At 41.4% G+C, this 23,137-nt stretch overlaps 2 protein-coding genes across 2 annotated transcripts in view; one reads left to right on the top strand and one right to left on the bottom strand.

Annotated features, from left to right (window-relative positions):
* Positions 1-7,660: 7,660 nt before the first annotated feature.
* Positions 7,661-16,089, top strand: RFK (riboflavin kinase). The gene is made up of 4 exons (XM_066616049.1): positions 7,661-7,837; positions 9,528-9,679; positions 12,623-12,725; positions 13,865-16,089. Exons 1-4 carry the CDS (start codon positions 7,741-7,743, stop codon positions 13,996-13,998), a joined length of 486 nt encoding a protein of 161 aa, XP_066472146.1. The 5' UTR covers positions 7,661-7,740; the 3' UTR covers positions 13,999-16,089.
* Positions 16,090-22,615: 6,526 nt separating this feature from the next.
* Positions 22,616-23,137, bottom strand: part of PCSK5 (proprotein convertase subtilisin/kexin type 5) — a 295,107-nt gene continuing 294,585 nt past the window's right edge. The window contains exon 38 of the mRNA XM_066614135.1: positions 22,616-23,031. Coding sequence (XP_066470232.1) covers positions 22,616-23,031 — 416 coding nt within the window. The remainder of the gene's footprint in view (positions 23,032-23,137) is intronic.

Below are 23,137 nucleotides of genomic sequence, written 5' to 3' on the forward strand. Positions count from 1 at the left end.
TGCACACACTTGCCTTAGCCTGTTGAATTCAGCTTTTGGCCTTCAATAACCACAATAAATGTCTGTATCCTGTAAGAAATAGAGCACAAGCGTTAGGTTTAACTGGTTGGCTGGAGTTGCTGTAGGTGACAGGCTATTTTATCAGAGGCTGGAAACAGATGGAACCCAAATTGTAGTAGGATTGTTGTTTTGGCAGGAGGTCTGGTCTAGAGGGTAGAGCCTCCGTTAGCCCGAAGATAACATCAGATGGTTGCCAGTTCGAGGACACCAGCAGCTCCCTGAACGACTGAGAATGGTGAGACCTTGAAGCAGCTGACAAGCCAAGCTGAGTGATTCCACCTGCTCTTGGTGTGAGCAAGAAGCGGCTGCCCTCCATGTGAGAGATGGAGCTGCTTGTCAGCCTGCCTGGGAGAATTGGAGGCCAGAAGTGAGACCAAACCAGGAAGATTCATTCTGAAATGCTGTTGGTTCTTGAAAGAGAGAACCTCTATGATTGTAAAAATCCCCTTGAAGGATTTAGAAACGTAAACGTAGGCCTGCCTACGTAAACCGCCTTGAATAAAGTCAGAGGAGTCATCAGAGGATGACCAGAAAGGTGGTATGTAAATACCTAGTTATTATTATTATTATTGGCTTGTCCTGGCAGGAGCTCCATGTCTTCAATGGTTATTTTGCAGGAAGATGTTAAATGGATGCAGCTTCCCTCATTACTGCATCTTCATGCTGGAAACAAATTGCATCTCTTGAATTTATGACTATTGTGCAGCTTTCAAAATGTGTGAGCTGAAGTTCAATGGGTCATTGACAACCCCTGAGGCCTCCAATCCTACTTTGCAGTACACCTGTGCTTCTTCTGGGTCCCTTTGGGGAGAAGGGCGGGGTATAAATAAAATTTATTATTATTATTATTATTATTATTATTATTATTATTATTATTATTATTTCAGCCATCTCCACAACCTTGTCTCCCAAACAGTGACAATTTGCTGCTTGGAGTACAGCACCAAATAGCACCCCTCCCCTTTCTTTGTTCTATTAATTTACCTGTAAGTATGTGTGTAGTGATCTTCAGAGCAACACTGAAAAGGGTCAAATTCACTTCCATGAATGCATGCTTGTTTCCACTCTTGTATTGGCAACCTTCAGTCTCGAAAGACTATGGTATCGCGCTCTGAAAGGTGGTTCTGGCACAGCGTCTAGTGTGGCTGAAAAGGCCAATCCGGGAGTGACAATCCCTTCCACACCGGGAGCAAGTGCAGTCTGTCCCTGGTCTGTCTCCCTGGCTATGGGCCTTCCTTCTTTGCCTCTTAGCCTCAGACTGTTGGCAAAGTGTCTCTTCAAACTGGGAAAGGCCATGCTGCACAGCCTGCTTCCAAGCGGGCCGCTCAGAGGCCAGGGTTTCCCACTTGTTGAGGTCCATCTCTAAGGCCTTCAGATCCCTCTTGCAGATGTCCTTGTATCGCAGCTGTGGTCTACCTGTAGGGCGCTTTCCTTGCACGAGTTCTCCATAGAGGAGATCCTTTGGGATCCGGCCATCATCCATTCTCACGACATGACCAAGCCAACGCAGGCGTCTCTGTTTCCACTCTTAGAACATGTGAAACACACTTACAAGATGCTTATGTTATACATATGTGGTAGGTTCTTGCTGCCACCATCACTGTGAGGTCAGGGCCAGGTTACAAACCCTTCTTTCAGCTAACCATCATGCTGAGTTACATGAGAAAGGAGGGAGTGGAGGACATCTCTCTTTCTCTCTCTCACAAACACACACACCTACCTTTTCTGGGTAGTGGTTTGATTGAGTAAGGCTGAAGAGACAGGGAGGAGGACAATTGCTCTTTATGTTACATCACTAGTCATGTTTGTGTTACCTGATCCAGAAAAAGTTTGTTTTTCAAAAGAAATTTAAAACAGACTTTAACTAAACTAAACTAAACTAATTAACTAAAGTGAGTCTGTCTGAAAGAACTCCTCTTGCAATCAGCATCCTGCAGCAGCCTTGTCACCTGGGGTGACAGCCTGGGGTGAAAAACAGCAGCTTCAGAATGAACCATGTTGGCTGGGCAGCACCAGTGTTTCTTATAATTTGGCTGGCATCTTGCAAATTAAGCTAGCTGGTCAGCTCTCTTTTGTCCCATTTCAGGGAGACTAGCCCCCCACCCCTGATAGGCTGTTTGAATTAATTGGCCTTCAAATTTCCCACTTCCAAGTCAAGTGAGAAAACCTGACCAATGAGCAAGCTAAACTAGCAGGGAACAAGGAATATTTCCAGCAAGGCAATACCAGATAGTCATACGACTCCAAAATGTATTGGGATAGGGTGGAGGTTATGTGGATACCGAACCCAGAGCTCCAGCCAGAAGAAAAGATGTGACAGAAAGATTCTTAGATTCACTTCAGTGTACCCAGAATACTATCATTTAGGGTTAGAAAGGAGGGATTCGTCAGAAGTGCTTGTTTATGAGAATGTATAATGGGGGGGGAATCATGTATTTTTCTCTGGTTCCTCTCAGTTTTTTTCACTTGTTTTGCTATGTAAATTGCTTTTGGGAATTTTTTTTGAAATGGCATACATTTATTCCAATTTTTATTTTATTTATCTAAAAAAATTCTAGTTTTCCTCAAAAGGATTCAAAGTAGATCATACCAGTAGATCATGGTACTACAAAGATCATGGTACTACAAAGTGGATCATGGTACTACAAAGTACTACTTTGTACATGGTAGTACATGGTACTACAAAGCAGATCATGCCAGTAGATCTACTAGATCTACTGTAGATCTACTAGTAGGTCAGGCCAGTAGGTCAGGCCAGAAAGAAAAGTAGATCAGAAAGAAAAGTATCAGAAAGAAAGATCAGAGAGAAAGAAAGAAAGATCAGAAAGATCAGAGAGAAAGAAAGAAAGAAAGATCAGAAAGATCAGAAAGAAAGAAAGATCAGAGAGAGAGAAAGAAAAGATCAGAAAGAAAAGAAAGTAGATCAGGCCAGAAGAAAAGATGTGACAGAAAGATTCTTAGATTCACTTCAATGTACCCAGAATACTGTCATTTAGGGTTAGAAAGGAGGGATTCGTCAGAAGAGAGGTGCTTGTTTATGAGAATGTATAATTGGGGGGGAAAAAATCATGTATTTTTCTCTGGTTCCTCTCACAGTTTTTTTTCACTTGTTTTGCTATGTAAATTGCTTTTGGGATTTTTTTTTGAAATGGCATACATTTATTCCAATAATAATTTTTATTTTATTTATCTAAAAAAATTCTACTTTTCCTCAAAAGGATTCAAAGTAGATCATAATGAAAACCAATCAAACAATAATAAAAAACATATTAGCCAGCAATACAATTTTCAACAATAGCACACAGCAAAATATCAACTGATGAATACTCATACAGTGCATACATTATACCCTAGTGCAGGGGTGTCCAAACATTTTGGCAGGAGGGCCACATCATCTCTCTGACACTGTGTCAGGGGACAGGGGAAAAAAAGAAGTAATTTACATTTAAAATTTGAATAAATTTACACAAATGAATTTATTAGAGATGGAACTTATATGAATGAATGAAGATCTTGCAGTAGCTCAAGGCTTAAAAAAGGCCGTGCACAAAGCAAGACCAGCCTTTTGTTCGATCTGCATCACAGACCTGAAACAGCAAGTACTGGAAGGAACCCTCATCCCACAGCTCAGGTGAGAGGTCGAAGTCATCCTCATGCTGAGAGCAGTTGAGTCGGGCCAGCACGGGCTCCAGCAAGTCTCTGGAGGGCCAGAGGCTCATTGGAGACTGGGGGCTCCCCAAGGGCTGGGTTAGGAGCCCCTGAGGGCCACAAGTGGCCCCCGGGCTGGGGTTTGGGCACCCCTGCCCTAGTGAAATGAATGGGTTGAAGTACAATGGATGACAAATGAAGTTAATAATGCAGGAACTATAGGGTTTGAACTTTTCATTTGTGAAATCAGAATTACACAAAGCATAATATAACAGCAATAAATTAGCTGTCGGGGTTGGGTTCTAACTTTGTCTCAGGTGGAAGAACCAAACAGAGCTTGCATCACAGCAGACACTGGACAGCCCAGAATTTTTTTTTAAATTAGGCAGGGATCCTAAACATTAGTCATGCAGCAAAATTATTAAACATGCTATAGTCAGAGTGGTGGTGCAGCATTGGGCTGTTCCTTCAGGACTGGTGACATGAGCAGGAACTCTCAGGTGCTGCCTTTGCGGTTTGTTTCAAAGTATCTCAGCAGAGAAGTGGCAGGCTCATGAGGCGGTAAACTGAGAAATGTGCTTAGGTACATAACCACCTGTTTGCCTTGCCCTCAGGTATAGCTTGATGATAGTTAGTGGAAGGGAGGAAAAGGCAAACTTGGAACATGTCTCTGAGGGGAGCAGGAATGGGAACCTGTTTATGTCACTTAATTGGATGAGGGGCCCCAGGAGACACAGGCTAGGGAAGTGAAACATATTCCTGAGTAAACATACATAGAAATTCAAATGAATACACTTTTAAAATTTACAATACAGTAGAACCTCCAAAGTTGACCACCTCTCTATAATGACCACCTCCTTAAGTTGACCTAATTTTCTAGAGCCTTGGGTTTTTCTAGACCTAATTTTCGAGAGCCTTCCCCCCCTATGTTGACCACCCCCTATGTTGACCAATTCCTCCAGTCCCTTGGGTGGTCAACTTAAAGAGGTTCTACTGTATTTTGTATTTCACCCCACCCTTTAGCCTTTCTACATTTGTACAAAAGTTTGAGATGTGATGAGCTCTGTCTTTAAATGAAGCATGATAAGTTTCAAGTCAAGAAGAAACCACTAATGAAGAAATTTAAAATTTTGTTGTGCAGTCTTAGAGGGGGGCATGTGACAATGGTGGTGTCATGACAAGTTCTTGCAGTTCAGATTTTTCTCTTGTCCTTGTAAAACTGAGCACTTAAGCTTATTTCTCTGACAAGTAGAGAATCAGTGCCATCTAGTGGGCGTAAGAAAAATATTTAACATTCAGCTTGTACAAGCTTGTACTGTGTACTTCATTCCAAAAAACAACAGAGTCCTGTGGCACTTTAAAGACTAACAAATTTATTTAAGCTTTTTGAACTAAAAGACACTTCAACAGATGCATGAAGAGGAAATCTCAGCAGGCAGGTAAAAAAATACTGTATGTAACTGCAGGGGAAAAAAAAAAGAATGAATTAGGATAATGAAATGAAAATGGCCCACACTGTAACAAGCTTGTATTCTCTGAATCAAACCACAACCTTACCACAAATCAAGATTAACTGTTCAGAAAAATATTGCAGACTAGCTATGTTAGTCCATTGAAGCTAACAACAGACCATTTTGTTGTACCTTAAAGGCTAACCAGTTATGTCATGAACTGCCTTGGAGCAGAAACTGCTTCATTAGAGGCAAGTGAGTAGTCCACAAAAACTCATGCTACAATAAATCCATTTGCCTTAAAAGTGCTACATCTCTCTGTTGGGCCAAAAAAGGATTTGTCCAAAAAAAGAACTAAATTGTGAAGACTATTTTGAGCCTTCATAAACTGTTTTAAGTGCATCTTTTGAGGTTTCCTGCTCTTTTCAGTCCAGAGCCAGCCTTACTATTAAGTAAATTGTGGTACATGCTTGGTCTGAGCAATGCTCTGTAGATGCCTACCCTGAAAGTACTCAAGTAAGGTAAAGCAACCTACAAGGAATCTCAGTGGCAACAAGAAAGGGAAGTGAGAATCACAGAACCTCTGACAGCAATGGCAGGCAGTCAACAAAATGCATACAAAAAACTTGTATGCCACACCCAAATGTTGTGATCCTACGTGCCTGGCAACCAACCTCATAGGTATGTGTGGATCTGGAAATCCTGAATCCACTTCAAATGTTGCATGTGATTTGAAATATAATCATGAGGCAGAGTCGGGAATGGTCAGGGATTAGATTCTCAACGGAAAAAATTCAGGATGTTGACATAGCAGTACTCTCCCCTGCCCACCCCCACCCCCAAAGGTTCTTGGTCAGAGAGTCTTTTGAGCCTTTAAACATCCAAAAAACAGCCCTGCTAATGCAAAGTAAATACAGTCCAAGCCTGCTATCTCCATATTGGAAGTTCAGGAGCATGAGGCTGAGGTACTGGTGTACAACCCCAACCCTTACTGGTTTACAACTATGACCCCACTACGTTTACCCAAGCTCCTGCAGCGCCCCCCCCCCAGATCCTGGGGATTATGCCGCTGCCTCCTCCCTACCTCCAGGCTGCCCCCACCCCTTAAGGGGGCAGGGGCCAGGGGCCAGGGTCTGCAGGCTGGGGCGTCGCAATGCCCCAGTTTGAAAAGCCCTGTCCTATGCAATGTATAGGATTGTAGCCCTAATGGGGAGCCATGGTAAGTGGCCCAGTAGGTCAAGGGAGCTGCCAGTCAAAAAAGCTTGGGAACCACTTCTGTAGTCTATTTAATAACAAGAGACTAGCATACAACAACCTTGCCATGTAGTCCAGTATCATGACCTTATTGCAAGTTGGAAATCAAGTAGAGACTGAGAAACTGTAAAAGCAATGATCCTGCAATGTAAACCACTGTTAACACAGCAGTAGCTAAGGCTGGTTTGGATTCTCAGCCTCATATACCCCCATATAAAGTAACTTTCACATTAAAGCTAAATTCAATGTAATCAATTGTTTCTCAACCAGTGGTATGGGTACCACCAGTGGTACTGGAGGTGCCGTCTGGTGGTACTTGTGGGAGCCCTGGACACTTGCCACCTGCAGTGAAACCAAGAACATGACACAACAAATAGCAGAAGGAGACTTCAAAGCATGCTTTAATACACTCAAAAAGCCCTGCACCTCTTACTGGTGTTTGTTGTGTCACATCCGGCATCCCAACCCAGAAGTAACTGGCAATGACGTCATCACTAGTTACTTCCGGTGGTACTTTGAATAGGTGAACCATGTGAAGCGAAGCGATACAGCGGAAGACAAACTTTGAGAAACACAGACTTGGAGCACAACCCTTTGCTTGTCTACTTAGAAGGAAGTCCCATTCTCTTCAATGGGGCTTACTCTCAGGAAAGTGTGCGTAGGATTTCAGCCTTACACCTCTCACCTAGTCAAGCCCTGCACTTGTGCGCCACTGAGTCGCATGCACACACATTGTGATTTCAATGGTTTAAGACAAATGAATGGCAGTGATGCTCCAGGGTAGCAGCAAAGGCAGGATGAAGGAGACTAGGGTCTTATTTTGAATGAAAATATGGGCACAATCCTAACCAGGTCTACTCAGAAGTAAGTCCTATTTCGTTCATTGGGGCTTACTCTCAGGAAAGTGCGGTTAGGATTGCAGCCTATGTGATTTTTTGTTACACAAAAAAGTGTAAAAAAAATAAATCACATTTTTCATACAAAAGAAGACCTGACAGCCCAATCCTATCCACACTTTCCTGGGACTAAGCCCCATTGACTTGAATGGGACTTACCTCTGAGTAGAATGCCTGGGACTGGGCTCTGAGACTCCCTGCTCTGTTCTCTAAGGGAGCTCCTCACTTCCGCCCTCAAGAACCCGGAAGTCGGCGGCGTCATTCTATTCGTCCCCGGAGCTGTCGCTTTGCCTCCCCCGCCTATGACGCCAAGGCGACGCGGAGCCCCGCCCCTTCCTTGCCGGCTGGTTCAGCGCAGAGGCCCGGGTTGCTGCTGTGCGTGCTCGTGTGGCTGGAGCGGCGCAGCTCCCACCCTCCCGCCGGTGTGCCAGATGACGGGCGCTGTTATGAAGCACCTGCCCTATTTCTCCCGCGGGGAGGTCGTGCGGGGCTTCGGCCGGGGCTCCAAGGAGCTGGGCATCCCCACAGGTAATGGGGTTGGGAGGGAAAGAACAGCTCTGGGCTTTCCTTGGCCGCCTGGGGGGGAGGTGGGGCTGAGAGGGCAGTCTCCCCCTCCTCTTCCTCACCCCAGGTGGGTGGGGAGCAGCAGCTCTGGGCTTTCCTTCAGCAGCCTGGAGAGGGGGAAGTGGGGCTGAGAGGGCAGCCTTCGCCCCTGCTTCCTCTTCCTCTTCCTCACCCTGGGTATTCTCTGGGTAGGGTTGCCAGGTGCAAAGGGGGACAAGGTGCTTCTGCCTCTAACCACTACATAGAATAAGAGGGAGTTTGGGCAGGTGTAGCTCAACATGGAAGGGTTTAAAAAGCTTCACCTGCCCAAATTACCTCTTCTGTACAATGGTCAAAGTTATGAGCACCAGGGATGTGCGGTGGATGGGGTGGCAGGTGGGGCAGATGCACTGGGTTCTGGGGGTTTGGGCATCTGCTACCCCACCCACTGCATGTCCCTGATAGGCACCCTGTCCCCCCCTTCATATCTGGTAACCCTATGTATGAGGTATGGCTGGATTTACAGGAAAGGACAGGGTAGGAAGGCACAGTAACCCCCACAGGTCATGGGAATGTGTGTCCTCACCCATCAGCCCATCCACCAGTCTCTTCTGTTTTCACTTTCACCTGCTTCTCTGTCTTGTGACTTGTCTCACTGCCAAATTTGTCTGCCTTTTTTAAGCCCTTGGATGATGCTGCTAAAAATTTGGGAGGTGGAGCTGGCACTCTTAACCTCTGTGCTTCTCTTCCCCATTCCCCCCCCCCATCTACAGTTTTCAGAGGATAATGGGGAGAAGATGTTTTGACTAAAATTGGGGAAAACCAGGACTGGAGAATGAGCTTGAGGTGTTCCTTAAGGGCACCCCTACTTTATCTCACTTCCCATACTTCAGACATTGCTTTGATTGGCAGGCATAAATAGTTCTAGCTTTTGTTATCTTTCTTCATTTTTTCCTCTACAGCTTTTGCTTTTACTATAACTAGGAGAGGTTCTTGCTTTCAGAATTGTTTTCTCAAGGCCATGTGACTTTTTGGTCCTGCTGGCAACTGTGAATAGTGCTCCACCTAAATCGGATTTTAAAACAGTGATATTAACTGTTGCTTTGGAAAAAAAACAAAGGAAAATACAGTGGCTTAGTTTAAAGTGAAGTCTAATTTAATATGAACGTGTTAATTCTGAACTTTTATCTTAGATTGTACATAATGGCATTTTGGAAAAGGCACTTAGTTAAATCATGGGGGTGGGATTCTCAAGTTATATTGAGATCTGAGTTCATGATTGTGGGAATCAGTTATAATATTCATAACTAAACTAGGTTTTTCCTTTCCATCCATATTGCCCAGTAATTTACAGTCCTGCTTCTAGAAAAGTCTCAGCATTTAGCCCCTTCCTGCTCACTTACAACTGTATGTATTGCAACTTTCATCTTTAAAAAAGTTACCTTGCTCACCTTTCACACTCAAGAGCACTAAGCAAAATAAAATTCAGTAATTTCAGACCTTCTCTTCTCTCCCCCATCACCTGACCTGGTCTCTAATCAGTTATACTGTGCAGTGAAATGTGCAAGGCATGTTAACTTCATCACTGGATATTTTGTATCCTAAGTACTGTATCATTGACCCTTTATCTCATTGTCTGTGAGTTTTTGTTCCAACCTGTATTTCTGTTTTTCAGCTAACTTTCCTGAGGAAGTGGTTGACAGTTTTCCCTCTGATATCACTACTGGCATATATTATGGATGGGCTTGTGTTGGAAATGGAGATGTACATAAAATGGTCTTGAGTATAGGTTGGAATCCCTATTACAAGAATGTCAAGAAATCTGTGGTAAGATCATAATACAGCATTTCTCAATGTTGTGTCCTGCTGTACAACTTCTCATTGTCCACCTATTGGATGTACCACTGGAAGTAACTGGCAATGGTGTCATTGCCAGTTACCAGTAGCTTAGCTAATGTTCGTGTAGCCTGGTGCCAAGATCAAAATTTTGCCCCAGAAGTGATGTCACAACTGGAAGCGACATCATACTTGGGCTTTTTAAAAAGTGAAAATTGGGAGGAATCCACCTCTTCCCCCCAGCAGCTCACCACCCACTTGCTCTGCTGACCCCCCCCCCAGTCAGTGGCATAACTAAGGCAGGTATTTGTTACCTGAGGTCAAAAGTTTTTGTAGCCCCTCAAATGACAAAATCAAATTAAATAAATAAAAAGTTATTGGTTCCATGCTATATCATAACAACATCTCATTGGCACTCAGAACAATCAGTCTCATAGGTCAGTTTGGAGTTAAGCAAATCCACTTTTTGTTCCACAAGGCAGTTGTGTTTTTATTTTCTGGTTAATTGGTGATAACTTTTGATAGAATACAGATATTCCAGTGCTGTTTGTTGCATTGCATTCTGCATTAAATTACCTTTCCAGTGATATATAACATGACTGTATTATTCATACATACCAAGATTTTCACAATTTTGGTCACTGGTGTCAAGCTCATCTTGTTGCCCCCCTAAAGCTTGATGCCTGGTGCAACTGCAACCCTCTGCACCCCCTTAGCTATGCCACTGCCAGTTACTTCCATGTTGGAAGGCCAGTTGCGACATGACAAACACCATTAAGAGACTCAGGGTGAGCTTTTTCAATTGTGTGAAAAGCATACCTGGAGCTCTGCCCACTGAGCCAGTTCTCCTACTGCTGCTTATTGCATTGTGTTGCTGGTATTACTGCCAGGCAGACGGGGCCTGGAGGTCCTCATGTACTACCAGATACCACCTCAAGTACCACCAGTGGTACAAAAGTACCTCTTGTTGAGAGTGTTATAATACATGGACTAGTTTTATGAGAAACCAAGGCCCTGAGCTATGAGAACTTTTTTTCTGGAAGCCTCCATTATCATTAGATAATTCTATCACTGAAGATTTGCTTCCTGAATAGGAGAACATTTAATTATGACTCTTACTAATAACATTACAGAGAGTTCTCCTGCTGTACGTCTTGTGCCATTGGCTACATTGCTGAATTTCCTAGCTTAACTTGAAAGTATGTAATTGGGAGACTGTCTTTTCCTGAGCTATAGTTATAAATTTTAAAATTGTCTGTAGATTGCACGCAAGGTGTATTCATATAGAATACCTCATTCTGTCATATATGCCAGTCAAACTGGTTTAGTCAGAACCAGTTTGGCTTAAAGTCATGCAGATCTGCTGTGATGAAGAAGCCGCTACTGGTAACTGAAATTATTTATCTTGCACTGTAAGTCTGTGTGGTGCTTTACGTGACTTGAAAATACAGGTCTTTGCCCCAAAGGGCTTATAGTCTAGATCAGCATGCTCCAAATTGGAGCTGTGCACTGGGAAGGGTATCCTTGGCATGACTGGTGCTTACCATTCCACTGGGCAGCCTTCCTTCCCTGCCACCGATCTCCCCCATACTGCACTCTGGTCTGCCCCAAAATCTGGACGAAGTGACTGCTGGGGTGACAGAAACTGGAAGTAGTGGAAGGAAGGTTCCCCCACCGAAAAGTAAGCATCACTCACATGAGCGAGGGAAAAGTGGTACTGAATTCAGCCAACAGGCCACTGTCTGGAGAGCCCTGGTCTAGATATTGACACTAGGAAGACAACAGAGGGGGATGGAAGAAAGAGCTAAGCAGGAGAAGCATGTGCCATTTTTCCAGTTTCATACATGTAGGGAACAGGGATTGAGGCATGGTGCCAAAACCTTTATGGAAAAAGTAGATTTTAAACCATTTCTGCCCAGCACAGGTGTGCACATTTGATCCCTGTTGAGTATAAGCAAAGTTGGGCAGACATGGCTTAAGAATGGATTTTAAAGAAATGCACAAGGAAACTTCCAACAGGTATTCTTGCATAAGGGGTGCAAGGGAGAAAGAATGAAGCCTTTTGAGGGAGCAGGAAACACTTGGACCATAGAGGGTAGAGGAATTGAAAGAGTGAGGGTTACAGGCAGGAGTATAGTGGAATATGAAAGGTGGGGGTGGCACAAGACCATGGAGAACTGTGAAGATAAGGGCAAGACTCTTATTCTGAATATAGGAGCCAGACAGAAAGCCAGTATACAATGTAATATGAAACCTTTTCTGGCTTTGTCTATTGTTTAGCCCAGGGATGTCAAATACAAAGCCAGTGGGCCAGGTGTAGCACCTGGAAGCAATTTTTCCAATCCCCATGATAATTGGGCTCTCTAATATCTTGAAATTATGAACAAGATCTGTACATTTCTCTTCTGTTATTTGTAACTAATGAGTATCTATGTGAGAACAAAGTGCTTATTTCTGGTCCTCATCTACTTAATGATGTTACTTCCTGCTTAATGATGTCACTTCTGGCCCTCAGCGGGTGCCATGATTACTATTTGGCCCACTATATGAAATGAGTTTCACACCCCTGGTTCAACCAATTTTGAGTGCTAACTCAGTATGATTGATACATACTGTTATATCTGCTGTTGCTGAAATTGTTAACATTGGATAAGCTGATTGTGGTGGTGATTTGTGATTGAGTTTATATTCAGATTGCTGATTTATAATAAACTGGTACAGATTTTTTCCTCCTTGACCTAATTATATTGCAGGTGTTGGTTAGAACAGCGGTTGGGGTCTATTTTTCCATTTAAATTAATGAGACTAGCTGATTTTTCTGTTAAAAAAAACAGCACTAACAGTGTTAAGTTCTTTCCCTTTTGCTAGCTAGTGCATTAATGTAAGCTGTTAGTGATTTGCTGTTTTCATTAAATCATGAAACTGTTGTTCTAGGAAACACATATCATTCACACCTTCAAGGAGGACTTCTACGGAGAAATTCTTAGTATAATCATTGTTGGTTATTTAAGACCAGAAAAAAACTTTGAGTCTTTAGGTAAGTCTCCAGTACCTTTCTTGTAAAATTTTTCAGTAGGGTAGCAGATGTAGTGTCAAGTGACTATGTTTCTGACTGTTGCAGTCTTTTGATTCCCATTTGTAAGAAGTCTTAACTCTGTCCTTGGGGAGCTGGCAAAACTAGTCTGCGTTATGGATACCCCATTGCACATAATGAAGTATCTGATGCACATTTTTCCCCTGATCAGGTCTTTTCAGAAAAGAGCTCTCTGCTGTGTAGTGTTTGCCCTCATATTTTCTGGGTGTAAATGTATATTGTCACTGCATATTAAAAAAACAGGATTGACTATTTTGTAAAGAAACATCTTTCCCTTGTAAAGTTCATTATACTGCCCAAACACACCCCATTTCCTTGCATCTCCTTGTACTTTGTTTCTTGTAAATGATGTTTTATAGAAAGCAGAATTAAACTGATTGTGGATTTTCAATTTTGGTTTCATAGATGTATCCTGCTTTTCAGAAATAGAACTAAAGGCCATGTAGATAGGATTTCCAAAGTATTTCCTGTTCAAGCACTGACTTGAATATATCAGACCTACTTATCTTCAGCAAGGTTGCTGCATCATGTGCTTTCAGACCATAGTTGACTCATTTTGGATATAATGGCAAACAATGGTTTGCTGTGAATGAAGTGTGCTGTATGTAGGAAGCATATATTCTTGGCAGTATGTCTGAATCTGGGCTTTTCAACCTTTTCTTTTGCAAATACCATTAGCCCCAGTGATGGCTGTGGTGTGTAGGACTGGGCAGCAATGGAGAGACTCTTCTGGTTACTGTTGTCTCCTGTGGCTTGCATCCTTCTCCCCAATCTGCACCTCTCTTGACAGGTCAGGTCTGTAATGCCACACAACTTCACCTTTTTCCTGCTTACTGGTATTTCAGCCACTTCTGCTTCTGGTATGGTTGGGCAAGGCAGGACAGAGAAGTTTACGCAGCAACTTCGCACACTTGCAGAATAATCTAGAAGGCCAAGTGCCTTCAGTAGTATTTGCACCATTAGTTGAGAAGCACTGGTCTACAGCTGACTTCTGTCAATCTACTTTAGAAGCTGACTTTACTTTGCATTATTTGCTTTATTTAGAATTTTTTTGTAAAATATCAACTTTTCTTCCTTTGCAGATGCACTCATAGCAGCTATTCAGGGTGACATTGAAGAAGCTAAAAGAGCTCTGGACCTACCAGAACATCAGAAACTGAAATATGACAACTTCTTTCACATGGCTAATGTTAACAGCATGGCCAATGGTCATTGAGCTGGGCTGCTTCTGCATTTTCATTGCAATTGTATTAATTGCACTAATCTTTTAGTGGTGGTCTTTCTTTAGAGAATAATGCTCTAAGTCAGTATTCCTGTAATTTAGGATTTCTCCTTGAAGTAACACTAAGGGTTTTTTGTTTTTCATATAAAGGGCATATTATAAATGTGTTTAGACTGTTGCTGGTTTATCCAATGCTGGACAAAAGTGAGTCCCCTAAATGTTGAGAGTACAAATAATTTTTGAATCATTGTAACAATTACCTGGTCTTTCATTTAAAAACTCTATTTTCTTATATGAAAGGTCAAGTTGTGTATTCCTATAGTGAGAATAATTGAATGGAAGACAGAGGTGGTGTGATGATTTACTGCCCTTAAACAGCAAACGTATTCCTTTTTGGATTTTTGGGTAGTAACTGTCAACAGTTTTTCTAGATATTAATAGCACTCAGTTAGTGCATTGATTTCTGAGGGGGTGTTAAGACCCTAGTTTAAAAAGAGGTGTTTGAAACCAGAAATGCTAGTTAAATCACATTTTTCCTCAAACAACAAATATAATCATGGATTATGAACTGATAGAAAGCATATTTCTCAGTCTTTATTTTCACTGAATCTGCTCAAATGCGGTGACTTCCCTTTTAAAACTTTTAAAATTAAAAATTTTTTTTGCAAGCATATGCATGGGACCTATTCTGTTTTGCTGCTATATGAATGCAGCAGTTACCTCTTCATGTAAAAGAAGTGTGTGCATGTAACATGATGCATACACACAAGCACTGATTAGAAATTTTGTCTGGCAATAGAATTTGATAGTATAGCTTTTATTCATAACTTCTCTCTCTCTCTCTGCAGCTTTAGAGAGATACAGGTGGGTTTAACAAAGGTGGGGAAGAAGATGGATATGTCCATACCACACAAAACTATTCTTGGTTTTAAAAAATTACTAATGGTAGAGCAATACATATCTTTTGTTGGTCTCTTGTCTATGTTTGAAAATTTTCCTTTGTACTTCTCTGTTGCAAGGAAACCAGTTTCCTTTTGTTTGAAATGTTCTTGTATGCATATTTGAAAGATGCAGTTAAGTACTGGATATAGAATTTAAAATTTATCTGTAGTAGTTACCATATTGTTGCCCCTATATAGCCACAACGGTTCTATAAACACTGGGTTGACAAACTAGTTGGACATAATTTGTGGCTACTACTTGCACTCAACACCCCCTTCTCTACGTTTGCCAGATAATGTGTGTCTTGCAATTTCCTATGTTTCAAAGTAGGCCAGTACCAGTGAGTGTCTTGCACTGTTTACCTTAGGCCAAAGCTCAACCACGTGGCATGAGGAAAGCCTCTTCTCTGCTCCCAGTTGGGGTAAAGAAGGCGAATGGTTTCATAATATCTGAGCTTTTGAGTTGGCATGAAAAATTCCTCTTCCAAATTAGGAGAGGGTAGGAGGTTCATGCCATTCTAGCAGTGTGCCAGGGCATTTCTCTTTGGCAAGTGGATTTGCAGAGTCCTGCCCCATAATATGTTACGGAAAGGTTAATGGTTCGAAATAAGCGTACTATGTTAATGGGGCCATAATGTGAACATAACCTTGTTTGGGGATCTTGAAAACATGTTTTTGCCTACCTGTGTTTGCCAATAGTGTTGTCCTACTTTGGAAAGATGCCTTCTGATGGGACTGTTAAGGTCTCATTACATGGGTTTGGATTATTTCATTAAGAGAATATAGTAGTGGCACTTTTAACTTTGTGAAAAAATGCACTAAAGTATGAGCTAGAAATATAGTTTATTGATCAGTTCTGATAAAAAAGTTTTAGTATATGAAATCAAGGGAGCATTTATTGAAACATCTTTTATATATCTGTATCTAAAACAATTGTGCTATTTTGAAATGGTCATCACTGTAATTTTATTAAGGGTTTTATTTTTGTACTCATTTCAATAAAATTAAGTACAGGAAATGTGTGCATGTGCTACAATATGTTCTTGGTCTCTGTTTTTAGGAACTAATCTTGTATTATAGCTTTAAACAGGCCTATTCAGTTTTGATATATTTGATTTGGTGCAGAGAAGTAAGAATAAAATCTGTACTTTGTCTGGCTATTCAGAACTTGATTATAATATATTGAGGTATCCTGGTCCAGTGTTTTATTTAAAAGATTTATATAATATATTTCTTATACTCAAGGTAATACATAACATAAGAATAAAAATGCAACAGATAAAAACCATTAAGCAGCTAAAAAGATACAGGAGCCGATTAAAATGTAAAAGCAATAACATAAAAGCTGGAGATGGTTTTAACCCCTGCTGGAAACCTTATAAAGAAAGGGCTGTCTTCAGATGCTCCAATAATTGATTCCAGAGACATGGTACCATAACAAAAGACCCTGCATCTTTTGGCTTCAGATGATGGCGGTATCCTGAGCAGGGCCCTGTCTGACAATTGTAGGGAACATGCAGCATTATATGGGGGAAGGCAGTCTTTGAGGTTTCCTGGTCCTATGCAGAGCAGTCCTTTAAAGATCATTGCTAACACCTGGAATTAAGCTTGGAATGGAATGGCAGCCAGTGTTGCCATCAGTACCATGGCATGGCAGACTTAGCCCACCAAGTCCCAATGAGCAATTGGGCCACTGCATTCTGCACTAGTCTCAGCTTCCAGTATTATAGTTGATGTGCTTTAAGTGCATTGCTGTTTTAAAGTGGGAAAAATCTTTTTCATTGGTAGCTTAATAAACTGTAGTCACTGTGATTGTTGCACTGATATGTCTGTAAAAGGGGTATATGTCTGCCTTTAATTTGGTAACAAATATTTCGCTTTGGCAGGACTGCAGATTTGCTTAGGCATGTAAACAGAAATGATAAAGCACATTCCATTCTTCACTACTTCACTTAGTGCTTGCACTAAATATTGTTACTAAGAGGACTGAGGCCCCATTCTATTTAAAGTGAACACATATTGTTGGTTAACCTTAAACTTAGGAGTTAACAGTGTTTAAACTACACCATAAAATTAGTGATCCCAAACACATTGTGATTATTGCTTTGAATGTGTATTGATTTTTAAGTTCAGCGAACATGCTGGGTAGTATGGGTATCAACGGCATTTGGCTGAGCCTATAACTGCTGCTGTGATTCACAGAAATCTAAGACCAGGAATTTTTTTTGAAGCACTGATGAAAACTTAGGATGAGTCTAGATAAGACTGCTCACATAGGTTTAAATTTTGCATCTTAAGGCTTATCAAGTTTGATGGGCAGAAGGTAATGCAAGAGGTATAGAGACTTCTAGTTTTCATGCTCCAGTTTCACCCCCACCCAGCCTTTGCAGGAAAAGGCAAATCATGGATTTTACATTCTTTTTGCCCAACCTTTTTCTGAGTACATGAAGTCCCCCCCAAGTTACATGCTGGTTCCATTTCAGAGGTTTATCCAGAAGCTGGAACATCTGGTTTGCATAAAGATTAAAATGTGACTGATGTACAAATGAAAACCACTATGATCCTGAACTATAGTAATAGTTAACTGACTTTGAATGATCAAGGATGAACTTCAAGTGGCTTGGATCCAAAGGTCCATGTCTGAGCAGAATTCACTTCTCTCATATCCACCATCATTTTGGGAGGCCTCCCAACTTAATAGGACGGCTTTTGGAAAGACATGGTCATAGCAAGTATGCTTTACGTCACGCAAATTCCTTTTGCATGAGAGACACTGAAGGTATCTGAAATATCTTGGACAACTTTCTGAATAATGGTAAGCATGGAAACATGCAGGCTTCCATAGAAAAAGGGTACCAGTCAACTTTCTGGCAGAAGTGTGTGTCCTGGGTGTATGTATTGAGGCAGTCCAAATCAAATATGTAACCTAGCACTGCCTGAATAGGATTCAAAGTTCTGTAAACTGTATATTAAACTGTTATGGTTCCAACTATATTTTTTCTTTGAAATGGTATGAAAACATTAGATAAGGTAAGATTGCTAACTACAGAAAGTAAATGTTATGATTGAATTACGTAGGTATTCTTACAAGGAATAAAGCAGTACAGCATATAAAACTTGTGTTTAACATCAGCTTTCATAACTAAAAGCTTGCATAGATTTCCATTTGAATCCAGATCACTCAGTCATTTTGTTTTTTCACAGTTAAAATAGATTCTGGTTAAGGAATGAACCCTAGGCTCAGATATACATGAAACATGTTATGGGAAAGAACTAGGGCAGAAGCCTTGTTTTGCTGTTCTTTGCTAATATTGCATAAGCTACCTCCATTCTTTGTTCACATGCCACCCTTTAACCTGCCTACCTAGCAAAACAATGCATACTGACCTGTGCATACAAGTTATACTTAACCCTTTTGGTCCCTGTTGGTATATGCAATGCTGGGCAGAAATGGTTTAACCAAAGCTTATGAAAAATGCTGGAACTTCCTGTAATAGAAAGTGGGTGTTACTTTTTGAAAGGTATGTCATGTCACAAGACTAAGCATGATGTATGGCATGGTAAGAGTCAATTTCCTGCTTTCCTTACTTGTGTGAACTTTCCTTATCTACTGTTTGGTTTCCTCTTTGCCAGCTATGGTGGTGACGAGCTTGAGAGAGGAGTTCATATGGGGTGAGAGGATGAGAGAGTTCATATGGGGTGAGAGGAGTAGGGTTCATTTTAGTCAGACCGAGTAAGTCAATGTATCTGATAACATGAACAGGCCTCAAACATTATTTAGCAACTTCTTTTGGTATATCCGCCAACAATAAGTGTTTTGCTAGATGAATGAACATTTTTCCTTGCTGGCTGGCTGCTTTGACACAGTTATAATTACTCAATAATTGAAGCAGTATTTGCAAAATGAACTGAACATAGAACTTTCTATAAAGAGCAGAACATTTTTCTAATGGCTGTGTTCCACAGTGAATGCTGTGCAGAATAACTATTAAATTTAATGGGTTTTCAGTTTGCATGTGGGCTGTGTTGTGCCCTTAGGCTGCTGTCCTTAGCACATTTACTTAGAAGTATATTTCATGGAAATTTGCAGTTAGGAAGACTTTTGTCAGCATTTTGCTAGAAGATATCAAATAGCCTTGTCCATCCTCATGCAAAGGAAGACCAGTAAAAGTCCCATAGTCAGCCCACTCACCATTACACCATAGAACAGTGGTAATTGTGTAAAGTGGCAGAGGGGTGGTTTTGTCGTTGACACGAAGTTATGGCTATTGTGAAGGTGGTGATATCCAACCCACAGTGAAAACAAACATTATCAGCAATGAATTCATCATCCATATGATGATTCTTTGAAACCTTCTTTATACAGGTGGAGCCTCTTTATCCACAGGAGTTCCATTCCCAGACCCCCCCTATGGATACTGAAAACCACAGATAATGAAACCACAGTTTTCAGAGCCCACCCTTGCTCCGAACATGACTGGAGCCTTTATCTGGTTGTGGCCAGAGCCATTCTGAGCCTCACAGAGGCCTTTTGCTACCTCATGCGGCCTCTCTGAGGCTCAGAAAGGTCCAAGGAGCAGTTTTCAGATGAGTTCCTGTTTTGCTGGCTGATTTGTTGATGAATTCCGGAAGTCATCCAAAAACCATTCAGGGTTCCATTCTGAGTAATATGACACTTCCACTATCTCACTTCCACATGCACCAGGAATTAGGTTCTACTCACATCTGGGAGGTCTGCAGGGGGTGATCTGGGCGTTCAGCATTTGTGGTAGGGCAAATCTGCAGATGCCGAATATGCAGGGGGAAAGTGTCCCCACCTGTACTCTGTGCTTTGTGTGTGTTTTCAGGGACCACCCTCCCCCTGACTCATTTATCTTCCCAAGTGCTGCTGCTGTCCTCATTCTACTTCTGAAGGTGGGGGTAGGGTGAGACACATGAACAAACCAGAAGTGAGACAGGCAAACTTCTGCTTCCCCAACAGCAACAAAATATCTTTTCCTTCCTCCTCTCCTCTCACTAGCCAACAAGAACTGGGATGGAACCTGATGAATGAGGGGGTGGAGTTTTGCAGGTTCACAGTTAGGATCATAAGCAAAAGCATTGCTAGGCTAGGTCTGAATTTTCCTGGCTGAACAAAACCTGCTATGTATTTCCTACCACACTTACTGATCATAACCAGTAAAACAATGGACAGTAGGTAACCCTAAAGATGAAGTACAGTTGAAACAGCACATAAACTATCATGTGAAAACACTAATGTACATGGAAATCTCAACCTCTTAAAAGTTTAACCTAAACACCAAATGAGCTGTGATTGAAGGGGCTGTCACAAGGTGGTAGAGCACCTGCTCTGTGTGCAAGAGTTTCCCAGCCCAATCCTTGATCGAATCTACAGGTAGGACAATCAAAATCTCTGTCCAAAAGCTTTGGAGCAGCTACCTGTTACTGTTGACAATACAGAGTTAGATGGGCTAATGGCCTGACTTTGTATAAGGCAGTTTCCTATGTTCCTGTTTGTTCTACCATTAAATTAGGTCCCAGCCACAGTTCAAGCATAGTTTTTAGGAAGTTGTTGTATTCTGCCTCTTATATTTATAATAATAGGAGAGATGAACTAGTGATGGACAATAAAAATAAATTTACGCCACTGTCTTATAAACAATCATATTTCTTATAAACAAATCTGAATGTTTTCTTAAAGTTTAGAAATATCAGCCTGGGTGAGCCAAATGTCTGACTGTCCCATTTGCTGACATGATTTTCTGCTACAAGCTTTTGCTAATAAGAAGGGAATATAACCAGATGCTGCACTGCTATTACCAAACGCTGTTGCTATGTTTCTTCAGGAGTCATAGGTGGCAGATGCCAAATTCATCCCTTTCCTGCCTTTCAGAGCTCTGCTGCAGGCCATTTGACAGAATGTCCTCTTGTACTAGCACTAGGACTGAGCTATACACATATAAACAGTCATATTTATGTCATTCCTATGGCCTATTATGGTGGTAATGGCCAACGTCCAGGGAATATTTTCAAATAATATGAGAAATTGTTCAGGGTATTGCTCTGATATGGTTGGTCATCTTCACAGTGGTTGTTAAGAATACTACTTTGTTAGTCAACATGCTTCTGTAAAAAGATTTATTTTATTCACACAGATACTTTAATTTACTAATTTAAAATGAACAAATCTTAAATTCTATAGTGCGGTATTTCTTTTTGTGCATTCCATTTAATTTGTTTTCAGTGCAATCTTAGTTAGTCCTTTTCCCGTTATCTTGAGCCATGCAATTGTTATGAAGTGGCAAGCTTAATCCTCTTGCATTTAAATCAGTTCTCTGTAATCTTCTACGGAATTAGCAGCAGCAATTTTTCTACTTGAAAGGTGCAAATAAATCTAAATCCCATAAAACAACTCAAACACATAATTACTAAGGTCCAACTGATTAAAGTCTTAATGCCACATAAATAAGTTTATACTTATTTTGCCACAGGTTTCAGTCAATTGGGTGTGGACTGTTCTACCTGGAGTGGAGGCATGATTGCGAATTGAAATGCACTTAAATACCATAGGCTGAAACCTTTCATACTTTTAAGTTTTAGTGCTCCTGGTGAAAGCACAAACAAAAAGCAGACTGGAAAGGAACATTATTCATCATAAAATGAATTATTGTGCAAAGTATAATTGTGTAGCAGCAAGACATACTTGTATTTCTCAGTGCATATTCCCATTCCTCTGTGTGTGTGTGTGTGTGTGTGTGTGTGTGTGTGTGTGAGAGAGAGAGAGAGAGAGAGAGAGAGAGAGAGAGAGAGAGAGAGAGAGAGAGAGCACATGTGCAGAGGTGTAACTAGGATGGAATCTGAGAGGGCATCACTGCCCCTCAGTTTCTGCCCTAGTTACAGAAGAGGCACTGGCTGCTTCACGCCCCCCCCCCCATTACTTCTCCTTCAAAGGGCAGCCTTTACAGAAAAAGGAACAGGGGAGCAAATCAGCTGCAGTGAGCACTCCCTCCCCTGGGAAGAACCAGGGAGTGATGGCATGTGATGTTGTGACATCACTTCCTTGAGACCAGTGCAGTGCTTTACATCTCTCTCTCTCTCTCTCTCTCTCTCTCTCTCTCTCTCTCTCTCTGTGTGTGTGTGTGTGTGTGTGTGTGTGTGTGTGTGTGTGTAACCAAGTCCTTGCAATAAGGCATCCTGCCCCCTTTCAGTGTCATATCACTACTAGCAAAGTGGGACAAGCTATACTATTTTGCCACCAGGCCATTTTGTCCAGCATGTGGATAGAGGTCATCTTAGTTCAAGGGTAATATAATTTCCTAATTCAGTTCAGATATTTTGTGTAACAAAAAGAAATGCTTCGTGAACCCTATAACCAATTTAATTTAGTAACAGACATAGTGAAAGGAGTGACTGTATTTGAAAAAAAGTAACTAGACAACCATTTACCAAGCATAAAGGTGTCATGGTGTGTATGCCACTCAGAAGCCGAATGTATCTCCCCCTGTCAAGAGGAAAGAAGACCAGATTAGGTGTAGATGTGTAGTAAGTGGTTATCAGTAGTATTCAACTTCTAGGTGAGATTCTAACTTACACTGAGGTCTGCATCCAGGCTTCTCAGTCATTGACTAAATAGGTAACAAAGAGAAAGTGATATATGCATTAACTGAAGGTTATCTAAAGGAGTAGCTTTCATCATCATACTCCAGTTCATCTACTTCATCATCCTCTAGAAGTCCATATTTAAATTTACGATAGACTGTGCCATCTTGGCCCATATAGACAATGTCATCGTCGTCATCTTCATCGTCATCTTCATCCCGGTCTTTGTATTCAGTCACCTGATTTTCTTGATAACTGGTGCCCTGGTAGTGGTTACTTTTGAAAGAAGTGAGTTCCTTTGCATTGTCGGACAGCTTCTTGTATCCACCTTGGTTTGCTAACTTGGGTTTGGCTTGTGACCGTCTCCATATGAAAACAACAGCTCCAATGGTGAGGATCAACAAAATAGAGAAGGCCACAGCCATAGCAGCAGTTTTGCCTTTTGTTCCAGTTGGCCTGTTCATTCCAACATGTAATTTGCACTCATCTGAAAAAAAGAATTTTAAACGCATTCTTCATATGTGAACAAACTCACAAGTAGAAATACATTTTGGGATAAAGCTGGAAAACCCTTTCCATCCAATTGTAAATTG

This window comes from Tiliqua scincoides, chromosome 2, assembly GCF_035046505.1.
Source record: "Tiliqua scincoides isolate rTilSci1 chromosome 2, rTilSci1.hap2, whole genome shotgun sequence".
In the NCBI taxonomy this organism is placed as follows: Eukaryota; Metazoa; Chordata; class Lepidosauria; order Squamata; family Scincidae; genus Tiliqua; species Tiliqua scincoides.

Excerpts from the sequence above, each read along its gene's own strand:
- RFK (XM_066616049.1), top strand. The coding sequence starts at position 7,741 with ATGACGGGCGCTGTTATGAAGCACCTGCCCTATTTCTCCCGCGGGGAG. Across the intron at positions 7,838-9,527 it reads GGAGCTGGGCATCCCCACAG|CTAACTTTCCTGAGGAAGTG; the intron begins GTAATGGGGTTG and ends TCTGTTTTTCAG. Across the intron at positions 9,680-12,622 it reads AGAATGTCAAGAAATCTGTG|GAAACACATATCATTCACAC; the intron begins GTAAGATCATAA and ends CTGTTGTTCTAG.